This window comes from Gymnoscopelus braueri (genome assembly GCF_963280865.1).
Source record: "Gymnoscopelus braueri genome assembly, chromosome: 11".
NCBI lineage: Eukaryota > Metazoa > Chordata > Actinopteri > Myctophiformes > Myctophidae > Gymnoscopelus > Gymnoscopelus braueri.
The window spans coordinates 29,572,277-29,588,257 of NC_137613.1; the positions used below are offsets into that span (position 1 = coordinate 29,572,277).

Here is a 15,981-nt window from a genome sequence, read left to right on the forward strand (position 1 = left end):
GTAGTGATTGAGGTCAGGTTAGATGTAGGGAATTATTAGGGTACAAAACTCTGGTAAGACTTTTGACAAAACGCATTTTCCCCTTTGCAATAACATGATGAAAGGACCATAAAATACAATACGATCATACTTGACATACATTTATTTTATTATCAGTATCATCATCGCTTCCAAATAGCGATTGTGCCTAAAGTGCGAATCAGCGACACCTAGAGTCACAGAATTCAATTGCCTATACATTCCGGTGTAGCATCTATATGGTTACAGTCGTTGGGAGTTTGCCAGTGAAGGGTCAGTCCAGTCTAGTGGAAGTGGAACGGGATTTATAATTTAAATATTCAAACTACTGGACTGCAGTAGTTTGAAAAGTGTAATTACAAATCCCGCTCTAGATCTACACGAACAACAAAGAATGTTAAGTAAATGCACTGCAACAGCTGCTGTCTCACAATGGATTATTATTATATTATGGATATTAAATGATTATTATTCTTAGGCACATTTTCAAATACACCAGTTAGTTGTACTCAAACAAGTTTCAACAAGAGTGAGAGTAAAACACATTTTAAATAAAGTTAGCTTTAATGGTCAACGGCTCATATTTCATAAGTTGGATTATACTTAGCCACAAACTATGCAAATATACTAATGTGAAGTCACAAAATCAAACAAGTTGTTACCATAACATCGTGGATGCAATTTTCTTCATGTGCATTGGGGGTCGCCAGAGAGTTCCAGGTCCTTCTAATAAGTGCTCACACACATTAGGAGCAGACTGTATTTACAGATGCAAAATCAGAATCATTGCAGAATCTTAGTTGAGTCTTAACAGGACATAGTTGTAGGCTACTTACTTTCGATAATACAACCAAAACCAACTCAGTAAAACATAGACCTAGTGCTACACAGGACCACAACGGAAACAAGCCCTTAGAACTTTTTGTGTAATGCTTTTAACATGATTGTATAATTTACTAAACTGTTAATAAAGTATTCAATCAATCAAAACATTTGAAACATTTCCAAAAAAAGTAAATAATTTTTATTTTTATTTTATTTTATTGACCAGAGACGCACAAATAATTGACCATTAGATAAGCATGACATCTCTTCTTTTTTTTTATTAAAACCAATAGTGATTTTTAATAACAATCATAACAACCACAAACAAGCACCAACAGAACAATAACATCACAACCAAAACAACACAGTTCTCATTTTTGACAGAGTTTGGCAATAAGGGTAAATATGCATTCTCATTTGGCATAATAACAAAACAATTGGTTAGTTTTCACTGAAGCAACACAATAGTAGTATTGGTAACAGATAGTTGAGCGGTAAACGTAACACTCGCCCCAAAACACACTCGCCCCCATTTTTTTCCGCGGACCGCTCGCCCCTAGCGGTTCGTGTATTCTTGTATTTGGTTAGGAATCAGTTTAGTGTTAGCTATAGTTTTACTGAGGTTAAGTTTAGGAATAAGGCTTGGTTTAGACATAGTTTTACTGAGGTTATGTTTAGGAATACCCGGTGGCGAACGTTCCGAGGTCGCCGAATTTGACCCGGGGCGAGTGTGTTTTGGGGCGATTAAGTAATGAATCAAATGATTTAAGTGGCATTGATTCAGTGTTTTAAGCATTTGCAAGTCCTCACTCCCCTTTAGGAAAAGACCCAGGCAAGACCTGCTCCGAAGAAACAGAATTGGCACACAGCTTGACTTTTGCGTGTGTGTGTGTGTGAGATAACATAATTGTGTTTAGCTATTTTGCAGACAGTATTTGCTACAGAACATTTGCCCATTATGTATAATTTGTCCTCCGCATTCACCCATCCTAACTATAAGGAGAAGTGGATGCCATTAATAGAACACCCAGGGGGTTGAGTGTCTTGCTCAGGGACACTTTTGACACTTAGGTAGGTTGGGGGGGGGGAACTGGTGACCTTCAGATTCCCAGATGCCCCCTCTAGTCTCTACCCACTACGGCCGCGTGTGTGTGTGTGTGTGTGTGTGTGTGTGTGTGTGTGTGTGTGTGTGTGTGTGTGTTTATCTATATAGTACATATACAGTATACTGTATATACATATGTAGATACTTATCCTTGATTTACCGTATGTAACAACAGAGCCTTTCCCTGCATTCATTAACACTTTGTTTTACAATACTGTATCTTCATCACAAACAATAAAGTACATAACCCCTCCCACCTCTTTCCCATTCCATAATATATATCAACAACACACATGACTTGGTGCCTCCAGTTAGAATTACCCAATGCCTACATGACGTGGTCGCCCTGACCTGCGCTGTACAGCTGTCACACTTAACATGAGCCCATCATTGTCCTACCCCCTTATCCTGCAGTTCAGATTCCCTTGAGCGCCAACATGGAGCCATTTTCCTCTCCCCAAATTCGAATGATGAAGGAAGAAATTAAATGGGTCCCATATCAGCGCCTGGGGGAGGGGCGGCGTGCTCCACCAGCTCACCTTCCAACACCACACCTGTCCCCCCGCCTCCGCCCTCTCTATCGAGGTCCAGTGAATGCTGCCTGGCCTGCGTTGGCAGCTGCCTGCCGTACAGCCTGATTGGACATTACACCACTGGCGAACTCGGCCTGGGCTTTCACGAAACTGGCATCTGTCTGCCTGTACAGAGAATGGACCTGCAAGGCATGGTGGGGAAGGGGGGGGATGAGGGGTGCAGAGAGAGACGATACATGATACACATAACCAATAACCAATTCATCATCGTACCACACTCATTGTCAGGGGGCAAAGATGATACCCTGAACCCGATATGGAGGGCATTCTTCGGACCGCATATTATCTGTTGACAGCTCTGTGGTCGGGCTACTATAGGGGTAATTATCAGGACAAGACACGTGGAAAGTCTTAATAGGAGGGCAGATGATATGCTCTCTTTCCTAAAACGATCTGACCCATTAGACAATATCAGTACTTTCTGCTTTGATATTCCTATAGCTCCCAGGTCTGCTGCACTGCATTGTTTGTTATTGTTGTTTGTTTGTTTTTTTTGTGGGGGGGGGGGGCTTGGGTGTCCTCATCATTGCATGCACATTCATATTAAATTATTTTGTTTGCTCAAAGTATTCACTCAAGAGGTGTATGGCATATGATGCAATTTCCACTTTAAAAGTATCCCTGGTTATTAAGCCTTGCATGCCTTAATACACTATAATTGCCCTCTCATACCAACATTTTAAATAAAAACATTTAATAGTTAATATTCAATACACATTTTGACCTATGGGGGCTGCTAGTGCTTCACGTTTGCAAAGCAGAGTAAGTTAAAGGTAGGGGAAGTAATTTTCTTGTTGTTAAAATAAGTGTTAAATAACTCCATATTCTGTACTCATGATATAGAATGTTTTCCCAATAACAGGAGTCTCCCTGTCTCTCTCCAGTTCTTTAGTAAGACTAAAAAAGGTTATAGACAAGACAAGAACTAAGTGCCTGTTGCGGCTGAACAGACGTCATGCCTATGCTCTCTGTACTGCCTTGGGCAAATTATGTCACACATTACCCAGAGTATATTGAGGCATAAACAACAATGGTGGCATATGAAATAAACACACACACACACATATATATATATATATATATATATATATATATATATATATATATATATATATATATATATATATATATATATATATATATATATATATATATATATATATATATATATATATATATATATATATATATATATATATTTTAACAAGACATCTAGAGTTTTTTTTATATACATAAAATGTATAGACTGTAGACCCAAATGATTAGCCAATATCAACTGGGATAATGAATTTAAACATTTAATCATGTTCACTGTGTGTGTGTAAGTTTCTTCCATGGTAATGTCCTGCATCCTGGCTAAGAGCTAGTAATTTGGCACTATAGCTAGTTATTTGGCATTATACTCTGCAAGAACTATACAGACATTCATCCAGAGTTTACCTTCTTGAGCATGACTACCCCCATGGCAGTCTGGGCGGTGAAGCAAACAGCGTTTAGCATCATTATCACACCAACAGCAACATTGGTCTTAAGAGCAGCCAGGCTCACGATCCACCCACTGAGAAAAAGAGAAAGTTACTGAGAGATGTATGAGTTAAGGACTGTCCACACCAAGAATGATAACTATAAAGATAATGGTAATGATGTGACATTCCACACTAATGAACTCTGACACTAACGATGACACGAGTGATGTGTTGAACACACTGTGACACACTGTAAATTTACGATACCGTTCATCACTGTCGTTATACAGTAGTTGTGGTGTGGAGTGCACTCCACTCTGCCATCAACTCGAGTTAGAACAATTAGTAAAAAAAGACATAGTTATCATTATAGTTATAGATATCGTTCTTGGTGTTGGTGGCCCTTTAAAAATCACATATGATTGATGTGAAAAAGAAAGCTGCAATACTAGGATAAATTTGTTTGTGGAGAAAAGAGGATCACAATCATCTTTAAAGGAGTAGTTCACCCAAGAAATGACTTTTTTGGGTGAACTACTCCTTTAAGTTTAACATTGTTTTTTTTTAACAAAAGGTTTCATCACTAAGAAATTCAGTGCTGATCGGTCCAGCAGATTGCAGGATTAGCTCCAAACAAACACAGACACACATACAGGCAGAAGGACCGCCCTTTAGACGGCTAGCCTCACACAGATCTATGCCATAAAAATTTTAATGACAAAAAAAGAGGTTGCGATCTCTCTCCCTTCAGAAAGGGGAAGCAGAGAGACAGTATTTTTCTGTCTAGGCAAACACACACACACACACACCACAACAGGGGGTACAATGAGATTACGAATGGCATTTGCTCAGCATGTTTTAGGTTTTACTTGCACAGCTGGTGTTCAACAGAGGTTACATGACCAACATTTTCAAAATGTATCCAAATGCCAATTCACACAAAAGTATTTACATGAGTGCTAGTAGCTACATAATATGACCAGATAGATAGATTAGATGTTTATTTATTTCTGCTGGGTATTTATAGCAATTTCAAGGGTCATATTGCATTCCCTGGTAGCCCACACTACAGATAAAAGTTTTTTGATACGTTTTACTTGTGGAAAAGACTTCCGCACACCCAGTCTCAGTCTCAGAGCAGATGCGTAAGCGACAAACAGTAACCTGAGCAAGGTCTACACGACCGAAACGTTGTTACATAATAAATATTCTCTTGAAACGTGCGGTCTAGAAAAGTGGCAGTGTGCGGGTATCTCTCCTTTTTGATCTGATACGTTTTACTTAAAAGTAAAAAAAACTGGCTTGTGGTATGAGCTCAGATGCAATATCCACGTCAAATCTCACATAAATCACTGGGATCACTACATGTATTGATGTTGGAGTGCTTTATGGGTCAGTGTTTTAATTAATCAAAATTAATATGTATACGATGCTTCTGTATGAAATTAAACACAGAGACACGTCTTTAGTAATCAGACCAATCTTGAAGTGTTACCTACGCGATCAAACCAAGCGGGCACACTAGCTGCAAGTAACTCTTAGATCATATTTTTTATATCGTTTTCAATAACGCAACGTCTACTGCCTCCTGCATTATGTGCAATTTCAAAACAGGTGGTACGCAGGACCGTTGAGTGATTTCCAACGAGCGCTTCCAAACTCCAACACATAAAAATAATCACCTGCACGGAATTTATTGACAGACAGTAGCTCATAACATGTCTATGGTGGATTTTTATGAAACAAAAACTTGGCAGATACAAAGAGGATAATCCAAGCTTTCCATACAACTGCAATGTTGGTGAGTTTAACGTCGTTTAATACAATCAGATCGGACTTTTCCGCTTGTATGTATGGGCTGTCAAGGGTTGGTATTGCAACTCTAGATTCCAGATATTAAAAATAGGATCTAAGAGTTGCTTGCGGCTAGTGGGCACACGTCATATAAAATAGTTAATTAACAAGAATGTGTTAATGTTCATGCCCTGCAGAGGTTGGACCCTACACAATATTGTTTTCCCTAGGATGGTTGGTGATGACAAACGAAGCGCTTGATTTTTGTCATGTGATAAACATCTCCATCCACCACGGCCTGCGAACTCAGACGGTATGCATTGCTCGTTGACACACACTGCCATCAGCTCTTAACCGTGGCCTCTTGCTCGCAAGCAGCTCACGAGCCTCAAGCCTGAACTGTCGGTGTGCCTGCCTTACTGAGTCAACAAAAACAAGCGCTCCTCTCCACCAACCATCCTAGGGAAAACAATGTAGCAAAACCTACTGCTTTTGGTGACCTATGACCTTTCCTCTAGCGCCGTCCTTCGGCCAAAAGGCACTTTGTAACTTTTCTTTTATTATAGTTCTTGATTTTAGTTCACTTTAAAGCTTTATCTGTTGTTTACAATATGTGTTGATTCTTCAGTGAATAGACAATATATACCCTCGCCTCAATTCTTGTCAATTTTTTTTTCCTTTAGTGTTCAACAACAATGCTTATCTTCATGAGCATCATCAGCAATGCCAATATATGAATTATATTCGTTAAGTCACACCTGTTGGAAGAGTAATGCGAAAAACACTTTTGTTGTACCTGAAACCCCATCCTGGAATTCCAATGGTCATGATGACATATGTGACCACTTGGGCAAAGAACACAAAGAAGAATGCGAAGAAGTTGAAAGAGCTGTCAGCCCTGGAAGAGAGAGATAGAAAGACATTTCTTTCTTTAAATCAAATTAAATACCCAGGCTACCTAATGGCATTCTTACATAGCACCACAACCGTGTTACACCCAGCTCATCTATTTGGGAGCTAGTAATGGTACGCACCTAAAAGCTTTGTACACAGGCCTGTACCAACAGACGAAAGAACAAGGAGTGAATAGCAGGGCCCACAGGATAGCTAGGCCCAGTCCCACACCTCCAGCGGGGTCCACACAAAAATTTGACAAAGACGAGATCAGGTTGAAGAGCAGAGTACATGCACCGACTGGAGGAAAGGAAGGAGAAATAAAAGAACGAGAATCAGACAGCATAGAGAGTTAAATTACACACATTTTGTTATGTCACCAACTATCAAGTATTAACCTCATTATTTACCTCAACTGAAGAGAGAACATGCAATCATTTCCAATTGATCCTATAAAACAGACCAAAGTACCCAATCGACGAGTAACAATAAAAAATGTAAATGCAGCAGTTCTGCCCTTCCGTCAGTTTTCCAAAATAACGTTACAAGCCATGGTGCTTCAAGCGCTTTCAATCTGGCATCCCTATTTGGGCATGTCATGAGTGATTTAAATGTTTTAAGCCAATCTACAAGCTCTCAACCTGTCGATTTCTGCATGACACCGTCATACGACGGAGTATAAAACGGGGCTTAAGTGGTTAAAAGACCTGTGTTGGTAGAATTATGAAATAACCTGTAGGAAGCACTGAGCAGGCAGGAGACAGATGCCCAGAGTAATGGGCTATTTTGCATTGAAACTCATATAGACACTTGAGCGATAGCAAATCACATTGCGTGTCATGTCAGGACAGTTTCTGTTGAAAAGTAAAATACAAGAGTGGCTGCGAGTATGACTATGAATGTTATTGTACATGAGTAATTACAGCAGTGGACATGTAAATTATTGTCACTTGTCTGCCAGAGACCGTATGGTAATTTCGACATCCTCAACAACATCCTCAGTCACCATTTGTTATTATTGGAGCTTTTACAGTAATATACCATTTCAATACATTTTGCAATGTGCAATAACAGTCCTTTATGTCCCTGTACTTTGCAGTAAGTGTTTAATGAATTTCTTCCCTACGGCTATCAGAGCCATAAACGAGGACAAAGCTGCCAGGTCAAATGTCTTCAAACTGTAAATAACAATTTGCTCAAAATAGAGAACACAGCTTTTTATTCTATACTGTACTTTGCACATAATGTACCTTGCACTATGTATGAATTATATGTTTGTATGTAACCCGGTTGCTAAATAATTTCCCCATCATGATCTGTTCATTCTCTATACATGCTGATAATTTCTTAACTTTTTCTTAACTTATATCATAACCTGTTACTTTTGATTGTTTAATATTATCATTGATATTGTTACCATAGAAGCATGTCACACAAATATTAAGAAGATATAAGATATATAAGAATTTTAAATGTTTCATGTTGGGTTTTCTACAGGCCATCCTTGTGTAGCGGTTAGAGCCTTTGGTGTGAATGGTCGTGGGTTCGAACCCCGCCTGGGGTCGACGTCAGCAAGGGCATGCGGTCGCAACGGGTTCCTAACACCAGATCTAATGAGATCTGAGCCAAGTCTCCCGAGGAGGCGCGTCTGAAGCCTGTCCTGGACGGGAATCTCCAGACGTAGAAACAGATGAGGATATTCGGTTATGTAACATTGCATGCCATAGGCCCCTCCCTGTGTATGTACCGGTCCGCATACTTGTCAATTAAGTAATGTGAAGACTGAAGACTGGTGAGTTTTAGACTTAAATTTGCTGAAATTAAGTCAAATTTATCTCACCCTTTCCCTCTTTAGAATACTATTTTAGGCTGCTCGGAATAGGTCAAAACACATTTTTCTAGCACACCAATGAACACATACTGATGAGGAGACACTGCAAGCCTTCATCAACTGTCAAGACACAGCGATTTGTTTTGCTTGAAATAACTTGCATGTGATGTGCTTTGACCTACTAAAGTGGGACTGACCTGGACTCTACTTAAGTCTAACTTATGTCTAATGTAAAGGAGAGATAAAGTGGGACTGACCTGAACTTTACGCAAATCTAGCCGCAAATCTAAACGACTCACTGAGTATGTATAATCGCAATTGCTACGTTCAATAGACAGCACTCTTCTTGAGGTAGAAAAGTCTGGTCTAATTAACTCGCCAAAATTGCATCTCTATGGGCAGCCTAAGTTCTTTGTATCCATATGCTCTTCGTTTCACAGAAAATAATTGTTGTCATGTTATGAGCAACTTTCTGACAATAAAATCTGTGAAGCGTGCATTTTTCCAAGTGACTTATTTTCTTGCTGTGTTTTACACCTGTGTTTACTTGTTTGTGCTCATTGTCACCAGCGTCCGAGCTTAATTCTCGTTTTACATCACTCAACATCCTGCATATGTGCAAATCCACCTGTTAACATCAGAAAGTTGCTCATAACTTGACAACAGTGTATTTTTGTGAAACCAATGGCACGTAGATACAAAGAGGATAACTCTAGCTGTTCATAAAGGTGCGATATTGGTGAGTTTATCACTGTTAAATAAAATCAAGGACTTTCCTATCTCACACAGTCTATGCAAAGAATTGTGACTTACCAGTTATACATGCCCAGTGAGTCTTAAGTCTAACTTATGTACCCCCCTCTTCTTTTTTTATTTCTCTTTCTGGAAACAAAAACAAATTTCACCCACTGTTTTACACCTGTGATGTGACAATAAAGATGATGATTCTGATTCTGTCTAATGTTAAAGAGAGAGAGAAATGGACTAGAATGAGCTTTGACCTCAGGGGATTCCTTTTCAAACCTTATGAAAAGTACATTCTCTTGGCCGAGTAATGAAAGAGGACATTTGCAGCCATGATTGTAAAAAGAAAAAAAGAGGGGCTTTAGAATAAAAACTCGTCCCAGGGGACTATACTGTGGAACTCACACGTCCAGAAGTAGTACATGATGGTGACAGTCCGCTGGAAGTTCTGGCTGATGTCCAAAGTTATGTCCTGGTAAAAGCACGGTCCCACCGGACAAAACGAGGGCAGCGGGGGCCAATTATTCTGACGTGCTAAAAAATAAATAAAAAAAGGAGGGGGGGGGGGGGTTACAGAAGAATTCTGATGAGTGCATTTACACTCTCAAATTAAAAGTTTAAAAGTTTAATTTGCTGAATAAATAGTTGATAAAACAATATGAATTGCTCAATTACATTAGCCATGCTGCAGAGAAAACAGATTTATGTTAGCATCAAGTTAATCGTCCAGCATTACAGCAGGCAGGGTGATTAATTGTGTTGTATACTTTATTCCATGTACAGTATACTTTATGTACACAGTAATCAACATTAATGTCAATGCTTGACATTGGCACAGCTAAATCTAACACACCAATAATGGCCCTCTTTACTGGACTTCCGAAAATGACTGTTGGAAGAATCCAGCTCCTTAAAAATGCTAGCCTGATTATCAGACTGAAGCTGCGTGGAGCTTCAGTCTGACATTGGCTCTAGTGTAGGCGATTACAAGGGGGAGGGGATTAGAATTTCCCTAAACCAATCCTAAGGGATCCCCACCCCCACCTCCGACTCTCATTGGACAATACATTTTGTACCGAATAAATCCTAGGTTCACATTTAACACCCGACCAAGAGGCAGTCCACTCAGAGAGTGGGCGGGGTCTATGGTCTGGAACCAGGCTATAAAAATGCTGCAGCCAGAATACTCACTGGGATGAGAAAAGATGAACACATTGGCCTCCTTATACAATACAGAATTGATTACTGAGAACTCTCAGATCAGACACTGGTCTCCTAAACCTTCTTATTCTCAACTAGAACTACAGTATATTAAGTCCCTGCCTCTGTGTGTGTGTGTGTGTGTGTGTGTGTGTGTGTGTGTGTGTGTGTGTGTGTGTGTGTGGTCGGGTGTCAAATGCTGTATCATGTGAATGTGTGGAATGTGTTCTTTTTTAATGTTTTATTTTATGTATGCGAGGGGGAGGGACGTACTATATATACACTCGCACAGAGACAGGGGACAGTTAATGGAACATAACGTGTCTTAGTAAGTAGTCAGGTGTTGAGCCACACGAGCCAAAAGAACAGCTTCAATGCTCCCCTCTGCATCTGTCTCAGGAACTCTAGAGGGAATACCATTCGAACAAGATATTCCCATAGGCCTAAGTCTAAATGTAGGTGTCACTTTAGTCACTGTTCCAATTCTACAGTAACAGTAGCCAGTTGAGCAGTCTTAGTGACTGAAGTTCCTGCCATCTATGACCCAATAATGAACCCTCTTTCAAATTCACTTAGATCTTTTCCTCTTGCCATTGTAAGCCAAAATCAAGGGCAAATGGGCCTATGTTAATTGATTCGTTGTATCAAGCAGTACACCTGCTTGAAAACAGATGCATTCGTTGTTTCTCCACTCAGTTTTCATTTTAATTTGTCTCCCATCTGTGTGTGTCTACCTATCTATCTATCTATCTATCTATCTATCTATCTATCTATATGCATGTTGAATGCATATTGTATGAAATGTGCTATAAATAAAATTGACTTCATATGTGTAAACAAGGCTTGCTTACACCTTTATTTATTATTGTACTTTTGCTGTAGTAGCCTACTTTTAAAATGTTGGAAATGACTTGCAGAGTGTCTAGCAGGATGGAAAATCATGCCTGCTGATGGATAGCATCCCGCTAGAACCTCCAGCCTGTTATTTTCCTAGAAACCTGACTTTATTACACTGTCTTTGCATTCTAACTCCAGAAGCATTATGAACATAGATTTCCAGAGCCTCCAGACCTCTCCTCCGCCCATCACCCAGTGTTCCTACCGGCTCCAGGTCCTAGGCTGTGGGACTCCAGCTCTCTCTCTCTCCTCTCCAGCTCACGTGCTTTCTTCTCAAGCTCCTCCTGCTTTTTCAGGAGCTCTGCCGTGGTGGCACTGACTGCAGTCTGCTAAGGGAACACACAGGCTCAGACGTCAAAATCTTTGAATACGCATTGATGGGCAACTTTGCTGTTTTTTAACCTAAATCCCATCATTCTAAAGATAAAGATTTACTAGATTCTATCATGAGGAGGACATGGGAACATATTTTAAATATATCTTCCGTGGTCAGCACCTACTCATCATTGGTGTGTGCTCCTTCTACCAAAGTGTTTTCCTTTACAATCACTACATTCTTCTACTTGTACATTATTTTGCAAAGAGGAACACTTGTAAAAAAACACTGGTGTGAAGTATGAACCCTGGCTGATCACCTTATCCATCCTTCAATATGAGCATGTAGCATGTTGCTCCTAATGTGTGCCCAGCTCACATTCTGTGTATTCTTGATTATATAAGATTGTACTACATGACACACTTAATCACCAAGAGGTCTTCACGGTTAAGTGTGTTATGTAGAGCAGAGTATTTCATCACACTGTAAAAGCAGAGGAACCAAAATGGAACCAAAACTCGGAGTTAGATTGACACTGAGGACTTTACAGAGCACAATCTTTCCTCCATGCACTCTTGTCATGTGGTGCGAGGTCTCGCTACACACCTGAGCTCCCTGGGCGGTATATGAGCCATAGTTGCGAGGCTCTGTTGGAGTGGTGGTCCTACTTGGTGGTGTCTGTGCAGGAACAGGTGCAGCAGAGGGGGATGTGGCTTCATACGCCGGCGGAGGCTGAAGAAATAATGATTAGAAACAATGATCAGTCACAGAGGTCACACAGGAAGTCATGCGGTACAACCCATCAACTGGCCATTTAGGACCTCAATGGAAACAAATCCACGGGATTTTTTTTGTGTGATCCTTTTAGACTAAGTGTTTGACTGTACTCGTGCTGTTTTGCATTCCTGTCTAATAAAATAATCAATCAATCAATCCCTCTGGGAACAGAGCGGTGCACCACAACATCTGGTCTTTGGTTTAGAACATTCTAAAGCACAGGGACTGGACTGTATATACAGAATAATGGCTAAAATACAAAGTCAAAGTTGGACCTAATCTCTAATGCTGTTCTCAATAGATGATCTAATCAATGCAGTCCTTTGAAAAGCTAAAACTGCACCCAGGACAACAGTCACAATGTGAGATTGTCCAGTGCAGCAGTAGGCTACTGTCTGGCAACTAAGCAGCACAAAGCCAAGATCTCAGCGATAATAACACAAATCTTTCTCACCCCCGTTTTATTGTCAAATGGGTTGTAAAGGTCCAGTGTGGCATATCCCGTGTTACTGCTGTGTTGCGTCACAGAAGGGTCCTGGCAGAGAGAGAACCACACAAAATAAAAGGGTTATAACACCTAACGTTAGACAATGGAACAACAAATCAACGACTTATGCCAGTTCAGTAACATGCTGGACTTGGCTGACAAGTGAACAGGTTACTTTTTAGCACAAGGCCCAAAAGACAAATTAGATGTTTGCCCGGTACCCAAACTAGTGAAAATAGCAGATCTACAATCTTACAACGCGGCGTTAACTTTTTGAATATTTGCTTTCTAATTTATGGATTTTTCAATTATTTTGAAAAATAATATATTTTGATTTGATTTAGATTGTTTTGACATTTACTCGTGACCGATAAAAATGTGTCCGCGACCCACAAATGGGTCCCGACCCACTGTTTGGCAGTGTTCTAGTCTAGAGTACATTCACAATAAGGACTACAACAGCCAAAGTGTGAGTAGATTAGACATGGCCACACAGTCACATGAGTAACAGCGTGCCTGCAATCCAGTAATGGCAAAATGCCACATACCAACATCAAAGGCGAGCACCCTTATCATCAAACAAACACAGAGACCTAATATAAACAACATTATCTACCATAATGACACCAACTATGTAAATATACACTATATCGATCACCTGGAATGGATTGTGGTCGTCGACACCGACAGGCTCCGGGAAACTTGTGTATTTTGACATCTCGGTGATGATAAGGGACAGTCCTCTGTTGTTTGAAGAAGGAAAATAAACACGGTAATGTTAATGCGAGTGGCTGAGGTAATGTAATGCCAGCAGCAAGACCTATGAATCCCCCGTTGACTTTCTCAAAGCATAAACGGTTAACCGTTAGTAGGCTGTTATAATTTCTCTCCCGTGCAAAATGCTGGGTCATAATAACGCAACAACACTAGCAAGTAGCAACCAACCACCCCGAGCAGCCATCCATCCACCAACAACAAGCCACTTTTACAAAACCGCTCGTATTAATTGTACTCAAGATAACGCCGCACTGGGCCTCGTTGATTGTCCAATTTCCCTATATTTCCCCAGTCAATCGTGCATCGTCAGATTGTTTTTGTTATGTTATGTACACACCATAGGGAGTAGCTCCGCTATTCCAGAAAGTAGTCATGGAATCCAAATCCAGGAAGTACGCCGTCAAATCTACACATCCCATAGGCCGGGGGGAGGTCGGTCGCGCTGTGATTGGTTAGTTGGTTGTCAGGTTAGTTGTCGGGGGGGGGGTGTAAAAGCTCATAGCGTTCAAAAATAGAAGATATATAGCGCGGCACGATCTGCTATTTTTGAAAAATCGTGAAAATGTGTGCATATCTTTGAATATATATATATATATTTAAACAACATGTTTAACTCAAATCTTTGCTTCTGGAGGCCCCTGTCACAAACCATTTTCAGATGGGTTCCGCTAGCCCTAGAATGTCTGTGATCTTACATACATTTCAAGTATTCCAAATACACAGTCATAGATCTCTCTCGGTCCCCCACTGTGTAGTGCCCATCTGCGCGGCCATAAAAGTGCTCTAAACTCCGTCTGTACTCACCCAATAATTAATTCCTAAGACGTGGAGTCATATTTTGTCCTCTAGTTTCATATCCATGTGAAAGTTCTGCCAGAAAACGTGTGTTTAGTCAAATATCTCCACTTATTCACGAGCTGCACACGGACGAGTTCTGTGCGACGCGAGGGGCCAGGAATGATTGCAGCACTGAATATACATAACTTCCATAAGGACGCACAAATGTTTGGGGGACACAATTGGCAGGTGATGATTCATTACCCCGCACCAATCACAAGCACCTGTCAATTGTGTGTCCCAAACATTTGTGCGTCCTTATGGAAGTTACGTATATTCAGTGCTGCAATCATTCCTGGCCCCTCGCGTCGCACAGAACTCGTCCGTGTGCAGCTCGTGAAAAAGTGGAGATATTTGACTAAACACACGTTTTCTGGCAGAACTTTCACATGGATATGAAACTAGAGGACAAAATATGACTCCACGTCTTAGGAATTAATTATTGGGTGAGTACAGACGGAGTTTAGAGCACTTTTATGGCCGCGCAGATGGGCACTACACAGTGGGGGACCGAGAGAGATCTATGACTGTGTATTTGGAATACTTGAAATGTATGTAAGATCACAGACATTCTAGGGCTAGGGTTCCGCAGCCAAATACATATCATTTTGGGGGTCCTTGACATGAAAAAGTTTGTGAACCACTGCATGAAACCATCAATCCACAATCACAGCTGAATTAACCTAGAGTTAACATTGCTACCTCTTATTAAAGATTTCCCAGAGAAAAGACGGGAAACAATCAGGCTACCTCTGTCACCGTAACAACCAACAACTAATCCAATCACAGCGCGACCATCCATCCAGGCTATGGGAAATAGACACTACGGGCCTGTCATGTGACCGCTGCGGCAGAGAAACACGTGGATCCTCGGGGGGGTGTGACGATGTCATGTTTGTTTTCATGAGGAAAAAAAAACGCCCTAGTCATCAAATAATTCAAGAAAATAAATGTATTTTGTTTGCAACTGTACTATGGGCTTACTTATTTTCTTTTGTCACACTGAAAGGGTGTCGTCATCTGTGGCAGGTCTTTTTAACCACAGCAGAAAATGAAATAGTGTAACTTCGGGCCAGACAAGGCCAGTCACGAAATTGATCAGTGGTGGAAAAGGTACTCACAATGTTTAGGTTGAAGCCAATACTTTTGTACTTTTACTCAAGTACATTTTGAATACCGAACTTTTACTTGTACGAACAGAGTATTTCTACATTTATTGATACTTTTAAGTAAAACATGTGAGTACTTCTTCCACCACTGGAAAATCCCCACCAGAAGGCGTCAGTGTTGTGCCTTGAAAAATCGATTACGTTTTAAAAGCTGCATGCAGTTAAAGCTGTAGTATGTGATATGTTTTTGTTCGAATAAGACTTAAATAACTCTTTATTAGGATATTGCTATGTTTGTTCAGTAACAGGAG

General features: G+C 40.4%; 1 protein-coding gene across 2 annotated transcripts; it reads right to left on the reverse strand.

The window, feature by feature from the left end:
• Positions 1 to 1,101: 1,101 nt before the first annotated feature.
• Positions 1,102 to 14,108, reverse strand: scamp3 (secretory carrier membrane protein 3). Of its 2 annotated transcripts, none has more exons than XM_080442215.1 (10): positions 14,062 to 14,108; positions 13,606 to 13,690; positions 12,915 to 12,995; positions 12,290 to 12,415; positions 11,573 to 11,693; positions 9,676 to 9,804; positions 6,836 to 6,995; positions 6,598 to 6,699; positions 3,982 to 4,099; positions 1,102 to 2,663 (listed from the first exon to the last, which is right to left on the reverse strand). In XM_080442215.1, exons 2-10 carry the CDS (start codon positions 13,663 to 13,665, stop codon positions 2,526 to 2,528), a joined length of 1,035 nt encoding a protein of 344 aa, XP_080298341.1. In that variant the 5' UTR covers positions 13,666 to 13,690; positions 14,062 to 14,108; the 3' UTR covers positions 1,102 to 2,525. The 2 variants fall into 2 exon arrangements, with proteins under 2 accessions (XP_080298341.1, XP_080298340.1); XM_080442214.1 differs by having other exon boundaries at positions 11,573 to 11,696.
• Between the last annotated feature and the right edge of the window lie 1,873 nt (positions 14,109 to 15,981).